The sequence below is a fragment of the Fusarium oxysporum genome, chromosome V (genome assembly GCF_013085055.1).
Source record: "Fusarium oxysporum Fo47 chromosome V, complete sequence".
NCBI classification, from domain to species: Eukaryota; Fungi; Ascomycota; class Sordariomycetes; order Hypocreales; family Nectriaceae; genus Fusarium; species Fusarium oxysporum.
The window spans coordinates 744,144-760,085 of NC_072844.1; the positions used below are offsets into that span (position 1 = coordinate 744,144).

Genomic DNA, 15,942 nt, shown 5'->3' on the forward strand with positions numbered 1-15,942 from the left:
GTATCAGATGTATTCAATGACGACAGATGGTCGACAATTGTTGGTAGAGGTGCTGTTCGATCAAACAAGGAGTCGACAAGGGAGAGAAGAAATTATCCGGGCATGACGCTCGTTTATTATCAAAGGGTGTGAGGAGGTTATGTATGGGGTGATTGACTGCTGATGAGTTCTTGGGCGTCTGTCTCTCTGTGTATGCGAGCGACTCTTGACTGTCTGGGTAGGGCTGGGACCACTACGCGGTAGAGCACAGCGCACCACAGCACAGCACAGCACAGAGCAATGACAGGGCCTTGGGAGTGAGAATAAGCGCTCGGTCGTCCACGTGTTATTGAACCGAGGATTGGGCGTGACTACATATCAAGTGTTGGCCGTCTACTCAGAACCGCGGCTGTATCTTTAATGTGATAAGGTGTTATCTTGGTGTTGTACTCTATGTATAAAATATGCGTATGTAATGTAATGTACGTCTGTCCACAGGTGGTGGAGGGTGAGGTGATGCTGTGCGGTGGACTTGGTGACCGGTGACATGGCTCTCATCTTCGGTACAGAGTCGTTCCGTTGTGCCTCTCTTTAATGATCCCTCTCCAACTGCATAATGGAGTCTGTAATGACAGGCGGTGATGGATTAACTCTACCCGACGTTACGTTCTCAACATGCAGTGCAGTCGAAGCTGCGTATACCTCTTGTTCGATTGCAGGGATAAAAAGGTTGGCTGACGTTCAGGCTCTGGGGCACGGAAGCGGGGGGAGAGCCCTGACGAACCGCCGCTGTGCTTCTCCTCTCGCGGCTGGTGTTAAATTGTTTCTTTTCTCCTGCAACTCTTGACAAGGGTTCAGTCTGTGACGTGGGAAAATAAGGTGATGAGGAGATGAATCCTGGAAATCCACTGGTTCAGAGACTGGCAGCTGTTCAAAACCTGCTCGTCCTGCTGTGAGACCGTACAGCACGTACAAGATTTTACAGTATTTTTTTCTTTCTTTCAGAGCGCTTCAGGGAAGTGGGGCCATGCTTCCGCGGTGGACTTCCAGTGGGGGAGGAGGTTGGGTCAAAAGCCTAAGCACAGAGGTTCAATGCAACAGTAAGGGCTTACAGTGGCTGGGTTTATTCAGAGCGACAGAGTCACGATGAGGAAGGGGAACTATCCGTGCTCTGATGAGGCTGTCCGTGTTGTTTACATGATCGACAGAACGGCAACCCGAAACAATCACATTGATATTGACGTTATAGACAGATGAAACAATGGCTGCAGAACATGCACGGGCAAAGAAAAGCCTAATCTTGACTTTGACCTAACTTTTGAGTCAAACGTAGACTGCAATAGCAGGACCGTACGAATGATATTCGATTGGGGGGAACCGCATGGACCCTGAAAGGGACAACAAACCAGAGCAGCCAAAGCCAGTATCCATCCATGACCGAGAGGCTTTGGTACTTAGTTACAGGGGTCTTCCCTTCGACAATTGCTAATCGATGACGGTGCAAAGTCAATTCAGAGTTTGTGTTCGTATAAGCACTTTATACACAAACATAATTCCTATTGCTGTCTGTTTATGCAATGCACAATCAGTTTTATACTTCTGTGGCTCAAACGTTGGAAAACCGTTTTGTGTAACTCCCGAATTGGCAAGAGCTGGAATGCATTCCCTGAATGCAAAGCTGTGAGCTTTGCTTTCACATGGAAGCGATAGCTCTAGCTCCCCCTCCTGCCATTGGATGCAAAGATGATCACTCTCTGGAGTTTTTTTTTTTGGTTTGTTTGTTTTACCCGCATTCCAATTCATTGACCTCATCGTTTTTGCCGATCACGTTTCTTTTTTTGCTAGCAATCAATTCGAAGCTTAAACTCTGTATCATTCTCATTCTTACCAAAATCTCCTCATTGAAACTTTGCGTTCCGCTTTTGGCCTGGACCTAGCTCTTCCAAAGTCTGGTTCCCTGTCAGCCAGGGCTCTCAATAGGCGATGAGCATCGAGAAGCCGGTGACATGGGTTAAGCAGCTCAGATGGGAAAGGTTTGGAGGAGTCAGCAGGGGGTACGTAGCCTTGCACTGAAGCATCGTATCTTCGCTGGGCTGGGTTGGCACCGCCTCTCTGGGCCGGCCTCGATTCTGCCATGGCCATTCCATCCTTGCCCCGGATTCTCATGGGATCAGTGAGTTTTTGGAAGACCGGACTTGCGGTATGGTAATTGCAGTCGGGTTTGCACTTCACCGTTATCTCTGACTCTGGGCTCTCTCGCTAGACCAGGCGACTTGTGCCATTGTGGAAACCCCGCGCGTGCTGGCTTCCATTGCAAGCGGAAATCCAGCCCGAGCATTTCTCTGCTGAGCTTCCAATTTTCGGTCTTGATCCCGCCACCAATAAACTCAAACCAGCAACCGAATTTGCCAAATTGTTGACCGAAGCCGCTGACGGCATAACTCAACTCTGTATGCGCGAAAAAGGCAACCAGCTCTGCCTTTTTTTTTTTTTTTTTTTTTTTCCCATGGCACCGGCTGAATAAACTTGTTGAGCTTTCTGGCTATGCAATATTACGTCGTTGTTCACAGCTTCAATGGAAGAAGCCATTTTGTCGATCACTTCCCTTTGAGATAGAGACTGAGCGTTGGTCTTGTTTCCACGAGACAACTGGGTCTTCCCGTTTCCCCGTGCTCGCAATTCCATCCGCTGTGTTTCCAGCTCATGACTTGGGCCTCAACTGACCGTTTGGCTGAGTTGACCGCCTACAGTCAACTACCGGTCAAGTTTCAACCGCGGGCCATTTCGTCAGAGCGAGGACGGATGTTTCCGATACACTTGATTTGCTTCTTTTCAAAGGATGACAGAGAGTCATTCATATTCGCCTTGTTCGAGGCCATTGAATCGTTCCGCGCCCCTCCAAAAGACCGCGTTCTCGCCTAGTGGTTGGTCCCTCGTCTTCCTTCAAGACCCTTGACGATATTCAAGATGGAGTGACACATCGAGTGAATGCATCGAGATGCATCGACACAAAACAGTCTGAACTCGCAATTCCTCTACCGTGCCATTGACAAACAAGGCTTTCCATGTCTTTCATTTCTTTGTTTTGCTTTGTCATGTCATGTCTTCAACTTTGCATCCTGTCGCGCGACAGACTCGTGGCCAACGGGGCACGCCTACCCATCGCGGCATAGCGTCCGCAGTCCAAGCTTCCCAGCGGAAGGGAAGCGACGCCGATGGTGCGCCGGGATCCCATGGAAGAACATGGAAGTCCCTCTAGCCTCGCCGGCGGGACTGGGTGGCTGCAAAGCTTGACACCGAGAGGCTGCCAAAGCCACGCCAACTTGCACCGGCGTCCAACGCTCCGGGAACAGTTGTTTGATAAAAAGCTTAACCCTCAACTGCTCATTTTACTTGTCTCTAGTGACTGTGTCGATCTACCAGGTCCCTACCCAGTCGTCTTTCATCGGTCAACATCGCGATCTCCAAGTGTTGATCGCCTGGGGAATAGGCAAGCAATTCGTGGAGAGCGTCGGAGAATTACAAATCTGCTCGTATTAAAGCAGCTACATGCCCCATCGGCATGAATTTACGTTCTGAAGCACCACCGTTCTCGGATGCATACACCGATTGCATCCTCTTTTACCGACCAGCACGCAAGATGCGCCTAGTGATACGTACTGCCAGTTGTCGGCGTGTTGCCAGACCCTTAGCCATCCTCCAGCAGCCACGATGACCCTGAGCCCCGGGTTGAGGCCCTGTTGCATTAGCCTCACCACGGTACCTGGGCCGACATTGGAAGGAAGTCTTTGGAGGCTGACCGTTTTGCCCGCGGAAGCTGTCAAGGATTCCGCCCTTGCGCTTGTGTTCCTTGTCGCTGGGGCCTTTCAACAATGGATGGACATGGGTGTTGGGAGGCTCCATTTCAAGGCTTTACAACAGTCACACAATGACTTCCATTCTTGATGGTTCAGACCTGCCGGTTTTGCTCGCTTGCATTTGACATTGATAACGATTGCGCCATGGTGAACAAAGTTACAAATCCAACACCAGGACTCTAGCTTCGTTGTATGGGCATGGGCGCTATAATGCGCGAATTGCTGTGATGGACAGGCTCGGCCCCAGTCCCATTGGCGCTACTCTCGAGTCTTATTGAACTCCAGAAGACATTGCTTAGAAGTGTCTGTTTGAGTTTACACTTGACAATTCGTTGAGCTGTCAGATACGCGTATGAACCATGTGGCAGAGAAGACGGAAAGGTCACTGTTGAGAGGGGACAGGAAGTTCGGCTTGACAGAACCTTCTCTGAGAGCTAGTTGCTCGTCCGGTGCCGGGGTTGCATATCTTGTTACTATTCCAAAGCCGTTCATGTGGCTGACGGCCTTGAATGAAGGAACAAGTCCATACTGATGATCTTTTGAGGCACACCATTGAGGCACTCTTTCCGCCAATGGAGCTGGATCCTGACGGCCAATGTCCCGGAGTTGAAGTCAACAACTCTATCACACCCGGGATGCAACTCGGAATCCTCAATGTTCTCAATCCGTGTTCGCACAAACTCAATTCAACAGAGATTCCGACCCCTCCACCATCTTCAACTGCTAGGGCTTGAGAGGCCCATCCGAGGCACAATTAATTGCGCCGAAGTTGCTTCTGCTCTCATGGCTGATAAAAGTCTTCGTTAACTAGGGCTTGTTGATTGGTTGACCACTCCCGTTTAGGCCCCTTGCAGCAGGACCTTTGCTTTGACCCGCCACAGGGTGTTGATGCCTCGGTCGCAAGGCAGAACACCATCTTCATGATTGCGACGATCCTTCACCAACAAGGAAAGAAGCTTAACCAAGGCTGCGGGTGCCTAGTGAAAGAGCTTCAGCAAGAGTCCACCAAATGCCGTCATTGTCATCATGATCAACATCATCACTTGGAATTAGTCTCTTTGCCAAATTGAAAACTTCGCGGGGCTTTTTACAAATTGGTCAAAAACTCGTGGCCAGGATGAAAAGACAACAGAGTTTGCGACGCTTACTGGTGTCGGGCCGTCCTATGGAACCTCTGAGCGCCACACTACAACCTGCACGCTCTTTACTAACGGTCAAAACGCCGCGTTTATGACGAGATTCTGATCGAGATAACAATTGAAGCACGGGCTTCAACGTGGAAGCCACACGAATTACGGATACCTTGAGCTTAACTTGGACGTTATGACTTTGTGGCCTCATTGTTGAGAACAGAGTTCAGCCATGGTGTTAGAATCAGCATCGGGAATGACACACGGGCCGCTTATACCAACGGCTGCGGCTGCAATGACTTGCATTCTATTAACTCAATGCTACTTTCACAACAGCATAATGCGACTATATGTGATGGTCAATTCAAGAAGATGCTGAAAGAAATCGTATGAGAGCAGGGCCGAGCAATTGCACGCTGTCTAACACTCAACATGTTCTCCGATATCTTTAGCAATTGAGATTTGTTGAAGCATGTGAGTATGCAACGATCTCTCGATGTAGCCAGGTCTCAAGCCACCGCGATCGCCTTGACATCTGTTCCTGGTGGCGATACTAGTGCTCTTCCAAAGAAAACTCGATTGGGCAATGGCCTCAAATTCTTTCGGTGTGGGTTACATCGTCCGTCAACGTCGTTAATCGCGATGTCACCCACAAAAGGCACAACTGCGAGTTTACAGGGCAAATTCTGCCACTCAGAGCCTGCGGAACCCCCCAAAATGCCCCAAAATGCTGGGAAATGTGCATGAGCCTCATGAATTGTTGGCGACTTCGTTTGCGGCAGCCAATCGCGACTCTATCTCTTACAACTTTGAGGCAACGTCGTTGAGTCTATTTCGGCTCGTAAGATGCACGTCACGATCCGAGCGGGATACTCTGATTGTTCCCCGAAAGGCTTGACTGTTACATCAAGCGCAGATATGCTTGGAAGCCATGTGCTTGAAGGCGGCCGGCTGGTGAAGCATCCATCTGCAGGAACGCCAAAAAAAAATCAGAGCCAACTCGGCCTCAGACAGAATATGGAATAGATTGGCATCAAGTTGAACCACAATTGGACCAACCAAGACCAGATGTTGGGGCTTTTTCAGGAACAGAGGACAACAACGCTGACGACAGTTTGGGTGCCTTGGGTGCTTGGCCAGAAGATTCCCACATGCATCTCCACCGGGCTTACAGGATCAGAATTTTCAGTCTTGCCTTTCTTTTTCCGTCATCATGAAAGAGTCTTCCACCGGCCCCACGCCGCGTCTTTTTGTCCCTCTTGGCTGTTCTCCGAGAAGCGGCTCCGAGTGTCTCCGTGAGAAGTGCATCGCTGAGAAGAGAAGCCACCGGGAACTGATAACGTGATAGTAATCTGCGATGCATCGTGGGGGAATGTCAGCGGAAGGGAAATCGGTCGATATGCAGGCCTATGGAAGGGGTTCCCTTGCGTCCACATGCAGTGGTTGGAAGTTGGATGCATGCGTGGGAAGCAAACTCGACTGCAGGATATAATCTTTTAAATTGCTTATTGCATATTACTCCAGCTGTTATGGTTCACTGGATGGGTTGCAACGGAACACACAATAGGAACCAGTTAATTTGAGCGGCCGCAGGGAGAGGAATAATGTCCCAACTCTGATGAAAAAGCTTTCAACGGTGGCTGATTGACTTTTCCTCTTCTCAGCCTCTGCAACATTCACCTGCTTACCCGCGAATTATGCCTCCCGATTTGCCCTGGCTATGCCTGAAGAGGGACGCGGCCAGCGGACATGGGGCCCGGAGGCTTTTGGTGTGTCTCGTTCCTGACGATCGCGACAAGGGTTCGTGTGGCCGTGGCTTCTCTTGTGGCTGACTTTTGAACTGGGACATGGCATTGAGGCACGACCAATCCTTCGTTGTGCTGCGGCGCGACGCGATGCACATGTCGGTCTCTGCTTCTGCTTAGCAAGATTTTGCTCATACTCAAGGTAAGCACGGAAATTTGATGCTCGGGATATTCGGCATTTCAGGTTTGAATGCACGAGGTTGTCATTGACTTGCTCTCAGGATCCTAAGCTCAATTGCTGCATGCAAAGCCATTGGCTTCCTGAAGTTACTGCAGGCACTTTTTGCCTGACCTGAACTCAATGCAGTTGCAGTTGGCTTGTGCCGTATTCAGCGCTGACTGCTTAATCGTCTGACCTTTGCAGGCCTGCGAGAACGCAGGACTGACTTGTACAACCAGTCAGTCGTTCCTCGCGCCAGCGGATACCACTCCATCCCGGCCAAGTGGCCATCAAATCGTCTGAACTACTTGGTGACATGTTTCTGTCATTTCGATGAAACTTCGCCTCGGTAAGGCACGTGGTCTCGCGGATCCTGCTGGGTGAAAATGGCATGGATACCACATTACTCTGAGACGAAACTCAAGCGTACCAAATCCATTTTCGTTTCCAGAGCTGAGTTCTTGCTGCTCTAAGCTGAGCTGTTGCTGAGTGCAGGCTGCGGAGGACGAAGAGTGGGCTGTGGTTTCGGGCCCTGGCTACGCTCAACCCATTTGGGACCTTCATATCTGACGCCATCACCAACTCTAGAATTTCTCATCACTTGTCCTTGCTTTGCTTTATTCTATTTTCCAGCCCAGATGAACATAAACATCACGGCTGATCTATTTCTTACCTAAGAAATAGATCAACTTCTACCTTCCCAATTTCCGTACTGCAACCGTAGCCTTCGAGCCATCTATCAAATGCCTCTAATCCAGCATGCCCTTAAGGACCTCGATCTGCTCTAGCACGCCTGCTCGGCTGGTGCCACCTTGAGCATTCCTTGACTCAACACTAGCCTCGTAGTTGAATACATCCTTGATGTTATCCGGGAATCGGCTATCAATGGCCTGCAGCTGCTCCAGGCTCAGTTGGTCCATTAGGATTCCCAGCTCCTTGCTCTTGGCCACCACACGCCCTGAAATATGGTGTGTCTCACGGAAAGGCACGACAATTTTCACGAGGGCGTCTGCAACGTCGGTCGCAAGGAGGAAAGGGTTGAGCGAGGCTATCATGCGCTCTGGTCGAAGCTTGAGAGTGCTGAGGATGCCATTTGCGATCTGCACACTATCGGAGACAGTCTTGACATGATCTAGCATAGGCTCCCAGTTCTCTTGCAAGTCTTTGTTGTAGGTACTGGGGAGACCCTTCGTAGCACAATAAACACCGGCAAGATGACCAAAAGTCCTGCCAGCCTTACCCCTCAAAAGTTCGAGGTCGTCGGAATTTTTCTTCTACGGGTACATTAGCCAAGACTTCTATACGGTAGAAGAGGGAGACTTGCCTGGGGCATTAATGATGAACCCGTTGAATAGGCATCTGCAATAGTGACAAAGCCAAATTCAGGATACTATGGCACACATCTGTAATGCAAGAGCCGAGGCTGACACGCTAGAATCTCGAGCAGAGTCGAAAGATTCGGGCTTCAATACTTCGCTCAAGTGTACTGTTGTTGCTGTGTTGTCGGAATGAAAGCGCTGATGAATCCCTGCCATTGCATAGAGCTCACCGCTGACACATTGTTGCTTTTTTGCCTTTCTTTCCCTTGCTTTACTGTACCTTGCTGGTTCATCCAAAAGAAAGTCTCATTTCCCCTGCCCTGTTCATTCAATTGATGCGCCGTGTGGCGGATGCTCATTCGCCCAGATCCTGATCCCGTGGTCGAGGCTGTTACAATCAATGAGTTGTATCGCGCGCGTGTGTGGGGGAGAAAACTTCGTCTCTCAGATAGCCACGATAATGTATTACCCGCCCACGAGGCTGCCAAGTTCAATGGTATGCTATTCTGCGTTGGCCTCGATCCCCGGGGCCGCTCTGTAGCTAGGCCTCACCGGTTTCTGGGGTAGGTTTTTTGAGTTGTTCTGGCCTCGCTGCTGTAGGAGATATCACACTTGGTTCGTCCAATCAGTTTCGCGGAATGAGATGCGGAATTACCGCCTGGGATAGAACGAGGCCTTATTGTGGCGAGAGGGAACGGGATGTCGGAGGAGGGAAGTCGACGTGTCTATATGCCTCAATTAATGTGTTGTAGATCATTTGAGGGTATGCAAAGGTGTTGTGATGCTGGCTGTTGTACCCGGTATCAAGAAGCTGGACCGGGAGATGGCGCGTTGCAAGACAAAGATGTTTATCGGTGTTTTTCGGGAGAGAGGATTCAGTGTGGCTCGATGAATGTATCCGGATGTATGTACTGGCTTCGTCTGTAGGCGGATTCACTTGTAGGTTTTGTTGAGCTTCTCGTAGGTTGTAGGTCCATCTGAGGGTGAGCTTTCAAGCTCCCAAGCCAATCAAATTCGCCAATTGTCAGTAATACGGATATAAGTCCCATGAATGTAATTACGTGTGCGCCGAGTGTCTGATCCAGTCGAATTGATATGATTGAAGCGGTTGAGTTTGAGCGTTGCATGTTGGCGGTGTGAAAGGTTTAGGGTAGGTAAGATTCGCTACTTGTCCTTTTGAGTATGATGCTGTGCGTTTCCCAATCATGTTTTCGTGATATAGCTATTGTGTTAGTCTTTGGTGATATGAACAGCATTGATAAATGGTAAGAAGTCTAAGGAAACTAGTCGCGAATGTAGTTCGTGAAGTCTGTTGTATCGATGATGGTTCCATGACGATGAACTTAAGCCTGGGTAATATCCAGCACGACCAAAGGCAAAGTGAATGTGATGAATCTGAGAAAAGCTTCATACTTATAGAACAAACCTCCGAGTAAAATACTCGCTTCAATGGTCCGTTTGTGATAAAATGTATCGTCAGTTCTTGGAGCTACCGGGTAGTTGAATTGACTGCTGAATCGATCGCTTCACTGGAAGCGGATCTAAAGGGAGTGCGACCAAGAACTTCAAAAAGGGAAGAAAATCAAGATATCAATCTTGAGTTGATGCTAGAGGTACTGCGTATCGTGAGATTCCCTGGTTGCGATGTGTCAAGAATCTCCAGCGTGAATATCGCCCAAGACAAGGGCGGAAGGCTCACTCGGACCATTAGTATCCTGATACGCTGCTGTGAAAAAGAGAGCAGAATCGAGGAATTCTCATTCCAAACTGGCTCGCATGTACTGCATTCAATTGGCATTCTCTTCGCCTGTTCTCGTGGAAGACGGAGAGAGATGACACTGCCCAATCTCGAACGGTGTGCCCAGTGACACTTGTCTATCCACCCACTTGAGAGAATAGAGATGGGCTCAGCCGCGGCAGTCAACGACGGAGGAAGCAAGAGGTTCTAATGGAGTTGTTCGAAAAGGCGTCAGCCGGAAATTGCCATACATGAGGCAGTGACTCTGCTCACGATGTCTTGATACCAGGAATCACCTACACACTCAGTTGTCGTTCCAAAAGAGTCTCAACCGACATAAACAGTGACGACGAGGCTTGATCCAGGGTAGCATTCAGTCTTCAGCTGTCATTTATCTACAAATCCTAACAAATCACCATCTCTGGAGCTGACAACCTCCGGACGATGTCCTCCGCGATATCGGTAATCGGCCCCATGCCGGAGGTTACACCCGGGATCGACAAAATCCATGACCGAGCCTCATCATCCAAGCGAATCTGCACGTCAAAACAGGGTGCGAGCGCGTTTACCAACAAGGTTGTGATGTTCAGCGTGTACCCAGATCAAGACGCTAAACAAGGCCCGTTTGTGTCATTTGCGGAACCGTGACGTGGAGGTTGCATCGAGTACAGCTGAATAGAGCTTACGACAGCTATCATATCCACTGGATTTTACGCTTTGGGTGATACATTGTGTTTTGATTTTCTGGGGAATAGTTGCTGTGATTGGAAATAACCTGTTGGTTGCATCTGTCGTTAATCTAAGATCTTATGACGTCACGGAAGGAGGGCAGATGTCATGATACTGATTCCCTGGCATTTTGACGTAGGAGGCGGGGAATCTAATTCCAGCTGAAGACATATGAAGGCATAACAACTCTAATCTCCCATTAATCCTACCTAAGTACGTTGGAGACTGCAACGTTCTACGGTAGACATCATGGCTACAGCAGAGGACCCAAACCGTAGCTTCACAGCAAGCAACACAGGAAGCGAACCAGAAATAATAGAACAACACCAAGAAGAAGCCCCAACCGTCAGCCACTCCCTCGCCGAAGAATCCCAAAACTTTGAAGAAAAAGGCGCAGCGCAGCTTGAGCACGGCGATGTCGAAGTCAAGAATCTAGGATGGAACGAACCTCCCCGCGTCGTGCCCCCGCTGGTGGGAGGCTTGAAGAATGAAGATGTCTGGGCTTTGATACGACGCTTCGATAAGCAGGTCTTCTACGTCAGGAGCATCGAGGAGCCACCGCTGGGAATGCTGGATATGAACATTGCGGACGAAGAAGAGTTTTCGCCTGAGAAGCTCAGGGCGCAGATCGAGCGACTTTATGTTTCGGTTTTTGCGCAGTTGTTTTCGTTTTGGAAGCATATTGCGCGTCTTCGCTCTTGGAGGGAGTATCAGCGAACATCTGCGTTCCTCGCAGTATACACCCTCGCATGGCTTCTCGATATTCTTGGTCCCACGATCATTGTCTTCCTCATGGTACTCATCTGGTCCCACGAGGCCCGCGATATCTGTTTCCCTGGAGCACCACCCTCGATAATCGACTCCAAGACAGGAGGTGTCAAGAAACCAGCAGCTGGTGTTCTGGCCTCCGATGATTCAGTCACTGGTGCGCCGGAGAAGCACAAGGGCGAAGCAGTTGAACAGGAAGCTCATAGCTTTGTGACGAGCTTGTCTACGGTATGTTCAGGTGTAAGATTTGCTTTTTTGATCCTTGAAGTATGCAGACTGAGTGATTTGTAGATTGTGGTTAGCACGGCTGCGGGTAAACACCCCCAGACGGATCCCGACGATGATAGCGCTGCGCCTGATCCGACGAAACTTACTGAAGAGGCCACCGAGGCTAGACAGAAGTCTGTGGGAGAGAATCCTCATGCTGAACATAACAGGGCCAAGAAGCCGGTTTCGAACGCTGTTTGGGACAAGGCGCGTCCGACGATGCATATGATTGCTGACTTTGTTGATACCTGGGAGCGATTCGGCAATGCCTTGAGTCCGGCAGCGCCTTTCCATCGCCATCGACCTAAGTTTATCCTCATTGGTGTTCTTGTACCTATGCTTCTCGGAGCTTGGTTCACGACTCCGTACATGGCAATGAAAGGAATGGGATTTGCTGCTGGCTTTGGATTCTTCGGTGATCCCATCATCACACCCGCTATGAACTTCATCAACAGGACGTATCCCCGCTGGGAGAAGTATGTCGAGTTGCGAAACACTATTCTTCGAGGCGTTCCTACAAATGCGCAGTTGGCTATCACTCTTCTCCGCATCGGTGAAAAGAACAAGGCTCCTCTGCCACCCCCTCCTTCTTCCGACGTGCCTCCCCCGACTGTTCCCCATGAGACTGCTGGAGAGGGTTTGGAACATCTAGGTGTGTAATACTCATTGACTAAAGTTCAGCACATACTAACACCACCAGAAGGAGTATCACAGAGCGAAATCGCCGAGGCTGTCCAGCCTGATCAAAACATTATCCACGAAGATGAACACGAGGAGGAAGAGGAAAAGACAAAGCACAAGAAATCTCATCGCATCATGAACTTTATCCGTGGTACAGCAAAGGGTGGTGTTACGACTGCTCTGGCCGCCGACAAAGCGAAAGCCAAAGCAGGTGCTCACCACGCAAAGAATCGTCTCGGTGTAGTCAAAGGCCAAGAACCGTATCCTCTCACCGGCCCAATTCGCTTCCCAGCGCGGTACAAGGGAAAGAAGGGCCATGCTTACATTACGGCCACGGCTACAACGCCTGCTGTTAGTTGGACGACTGAGCTAGGAGATGTGAAGCCCGCTTGGACTGTTACGATTGGCGATATCGAGGAATTGAAGAAGATGGGTGGTCTTGGGTGGAAGAGTAAGATCATTGTCGGCTGGGCAATGGGGAGTGAGATTGTGGATGGTTTGATGATCAGGACGAAGGATGGGCAAGAACATCATCTCACGGCGGTCTCTATGCGGGATCAGTTGTTCAACAGGTTGATCTCCATGGGAAACCAGATGTGGGAGGCGTGGTAGACCCGTCTTTTGGGAATAGTCTTGATTTGGTAGGTGTCTGGAGTTTGGTGATGGAATCATGATACTCTTCGATACCAGGAATACGAAGTACGATGTGGAATCAATGTTTGGAATCAATTGAATTATAAGTCTAGACCTCGCTAGTTGAAGCATTGGTTGAACAAAAGATCCTGCTTTGTAATCTCGTGAGTCCACTGAGGATTTCAATACATACCTTAAATCCTCCAAACAATCGTGTCAAACGTGGGGAAAGTGGGACAACTCGACAGGGTGACGTCAATTGACTACAGAGGAGAGCTTACAGATCAATCATATCTGCAACAAACCTGCAGCAGCACCTGTGACAACTCGGCCGAGGTCGCTCAAAGGTGGGGGATAAAAGGTGATACAAGAAAACAAGAATATCCTCCCCCAATTCCCTATTTCTGTACAAGATCGTCTCATCGCAAGCTAAACCCATCATGAGCTTCACCCCAGAGCCCTACGACCCCATCACTGCCGATTCATGGCTCGTCTGCGATACTTGCGGAACTCAATTCCCAACGTCTGATCGCAGCACCCTCAAGACATGTCACATCTGCGATGACCCGCGCCAATTCGTCCCGCCGTCTGGACAGTCGTTCTCTACGCTGGGGGAATTGAAAAACAAGCATAAAAACGAATGGACTAAGTGTTCTTCTGATGAGAATATCACGTTCATCTCGTCGGTGCCGAAATTGGCTATTGGACAGCGTGCTATTCTTATCAAAACGCCAGAGGGCAACATTCTCTGGGATTGTATCACGCTGCTTGATGATGAGACTGTTGAGAGGATTAAGAGTGAGGGAGGGTTGAAGGCGATTGTTATAAGTCATCCGCATTTTTACAGCACCCATGTTCAATGGGCTCGCGCATTCAATTGTCCAGTGTATCTCTCCGCCGAAGACAAAATCTGGACAACCTTCTCCTCACCACATCAAATCTTCCTCACGACCCTCGAAACGCCCATCCTCTCCACGGCCAAAGCCATCAAGCTCGGCGGGCACTTCCCAGGCTCCATGGTGCTACACTACAACTCACGGCTGTTCATAGCCGACACGCTTATGACGACGGCGTCAGGCGTCGGGAACTGGAGTGTAGACGCCACCGGTGAATCGCGGTCCCGACCGGCTGGGTTGAACTCTTTCTCGTTCCTGTGGAGCATTCCGAACTTCATTCCTCTGGGTGTTGGGGAGATGGCGAGGATGTGGGGGATTCTGAAGGGGTATGAGTTTGGGGCTACGCATGGTGGGTTTATGGGGATGGATATTGAGAGTGAGGATGTCAAGGGGAGGGTTTTGGAGAGTATGAAGATACAGGCTGGGTTTATTGGGGATAAAGCGTTTGAGGAGAAGCTGTGATGTGTGACGTATATCGATTGCTTTTTGTGTATCGAGTATGGGAGATGAGAGATGATGACGATTTTGTTCAATTAAAAATATGTAAATAAATCAGGGCCATTCTGATATCTGGGTATCGATCAAGTATTTAACGTGCATCCAACTCCTGCTCATGCATCTCAGTCTTTCCATCCATCAACGCCATAAACACAATTGATAAAAAGGTACGCAAAGCTCAGTCCTTCTTCCAGAACTTCCACTTCTGCTTCATCGGCGACGATGGACATAGATAGCGGTTCAGTAGCTCTCGACCCTCATCAGGAAGATCGATGACAGATTCGTTGAGCGTATCGATAATAAAGCGATTCGCTATTAACAATTAGTATCAATTCAACACCCAATCCAAAGAAAGAGGGAACTTACGCATCAAGTCAACGCCGCATTCGCCAGCATCAATGGCCATATCGATCCTCGTGGAATTATAACATCCATATCGAAGTTGCAGCTCAAGCATACATCTCCAGAGCTCCCTCGTCTCATCGAGGCTCATGCCTTCGCAGCTGCGTTCAGAACATGTGCTTGCTTGGCGGGATCGTTGGTTATCGTGGTGGGATTGTTTTGGTAGAGGGATTGCCTCGTCGCAGGGGGGACTCCACATGGCGGGGAGGGAGAGAGGGCCTGGATGATTCTCGCGATACATTTTGGGTGGTGATGACAATAGGCTTGAATGGTTGAAGATGAATGTTGAGAAGAAGGAGCTGAGGTCTTATATAAACAGCCTCAATTATCTTCTCCTTTCTTTTTTTCCTCGCCCTTTTCTTGATTTCAGGCTCGTGAGTTGTCTCTGCTGTAGTGGGGTTTTCACTTCACACTTCTGGCCCAATATGACAGGCAGACCCCTGCTTATTTATATCAAAGCGTAGCTCCGAACAAAACAAACAAAAAATCAGGGCGAGCCCGATTAAGTTATACTAACGAACCTGTCCCACGGTGAGTGCCGCAGACAAACAAACAGGAGGGTGGGAAGCTTTACGCAGTCAGCGGGAGAGCGCCACTTTGAGGGTCTGAGACAGCTGGGAGCTCTTGTTGATGAGCCAAGAAAGGCGTCAGTGAGTCACATGTGGGAATAAAACATGCTTAAGTCCGTGTAATCAGTGAGTTTACGGCTACGATATTGTCATCAGGGTGGGTGTCATCATCGGAACATAGCCTGACGGAATAACATCACAAGTGATCGACTTTGCATACGAGAAGAGACGGGAGAGAGAGAAAATCCTTTCGGCAGTTTGAGTACGTACTGGGCCAGTTGGCCTGTCACTCGACGCCAAGCTAGTGCATGATCTGCGGACCATGGATGGATTGAGGCTTGCAAGCCTGATCTGATGCCCAAGACCAAGAATCAAGATTAGGGGTCACAAGGACAGGCTTGTGATAACGACGACGCCAAAGACAGGGCGGTTCGATAAGCTTTTGCCTAACAGCAGTGGCATGGATGATAGAACCATGACGACGGATAGAAGATAGCAGAAGCATACTGCG

General features: G+C 49.5%; 4 protein-coding genes across 4 annotated transcripts; 2 read left to right on the forward strand and 2 right to left on the reverse strand.

Moving 5' to 3' along the window:
- Window positions 1–7,629: 7,629 nt before the first annotated feature.
- FOBCDRAFT_292786 (L-Aspartase-like protein) lies at window positions 7,630–8,403 on the reverse strand. Its single transcript, XM_059611810.1, has 3 exons — window positions 8,252–8,403; window positions 8,228–8,229; window positions 7,630–8,205 (listed from the first exon to the last, which is right to left on the reverse strand). Exons 1-3 carry the CDS (start codon window positions 8,262–8,264, stop codon window positions 7,681–7,683), a joined length of 540 nt encoding a protein of 179 aa, XP_059464849.1. The 5' UTR covers window positions 8,265–8,403; the 3' UTR covers window positions 7,630–7,680.
- A 2,494-nt stretch (window positions 8,404–10,897) lies between these two features.
- On the forward strand, window positions 10,898–13,180 carry FOBCDRAFT_222518 (uncharacterized protein). The gene is made up of 3 exons (XM_059609611.1): window positions 10,898–11,713; window positions 11,777–12,404; window positions 12,456–13,180. The coding sequence occupies exons 1-3, from the start codon at window positions 10,967–10,969 to the stop codon at window positions 13,043–13,045; spliced, it is 1,965 nt and encodes a 654-aa protein (XP_059464850.1). The 5' UTR covers window positions 10,898–10,966; the 3' UTR covers window positions 13,046–13,180.
- Window positions 13,181–13,302: 122 nt separating this feature from the next.
- On the forward strand, window positions 13,303–14,475 carry FOBCDRAFT_222520 (beta-lactamase-like protein). Its single transcript, XM_031183356.3, has one exon. The coding sequence runs from the start codon at window positions 13,507–13,509 to the stop codon at window positions 14,422–14,424; it is 918 nt and encodes a 305-aa protein (XP_031038998.2). The 5' UTR covers window positions 13,303–13,506; the 3' UTR covers window positions 14,425–14,475.
- FOBCDRAFT_33315 (uncharacterized protein) lies at window positions 14,393–15,326 on the reverse strand. The gene is made up of 2 exons (XM_031183353.3): window positions 14,827–15,326; window positions 14,393–14,772 (listed from the first exon to the last, which is right to left on the reverse strand). Exons 1-2 carry the CDS (start codon window positions 15,101–15,103, stop codon window positions 14,639–14,641), a joined length of 411 nt encoding a protein of 136 aa, XP_031038995.1. The 5' UTR covers window positions 15,104–15,326; the 3' UTR covers window positions 14,393–14,638.
- Window positions 15,327–15,942: the final 616 nt, after the last annotated feature.

Excerpts from the sequence above, each read along its gene's own strand:
- FOBCDRAFT_222520 (XM_031183356.3), top strand. The coding sequence starts at position 13,507 with ATGAGCTTCACCCCAGAGCCCTACGACCCCATCACTGCCGATTCATGG.
- FOBCDRAFT_222518 (XM_059609611.1), top strand. The coding sequence starts at position 10,967 with ATGGCTACAGCAGAGGACCCAAACCGTAGCTTCACAGCAAGCAACACA. Across the intron at positions 11,714-11,776 it reads TTGTGACGAGCTTGTCTACG|ATTGTGGTTAGCACGGCTGC; the intron begins GTATGTTCAGGT and ends AGTGATTTGTAG. Across the intron at positions 12,405-12,455 it reads AGAGGGTTTGGAACATCTAG|GAGTATCACAGAGCGAAATC; the intron begins GTGTGTAATACT and ends CACCACCAGAAG.
- FOBCDRAFT_33315 (XM_031183353.3), bottom strand. The coding sequence starts at position 15,103 with ATGTATCGCGAGAATCATCCAGGCCCTCTCTCCCTCCCCGCCATGTGG. Across the intron at positions 14,773-14,826 it reads ATGCGGCGTTGACTTGATGC|CGAATCGCTTTATTATCGAT; the intron begins GTAAGTTCCCTC and ends AATTGTTAATAG.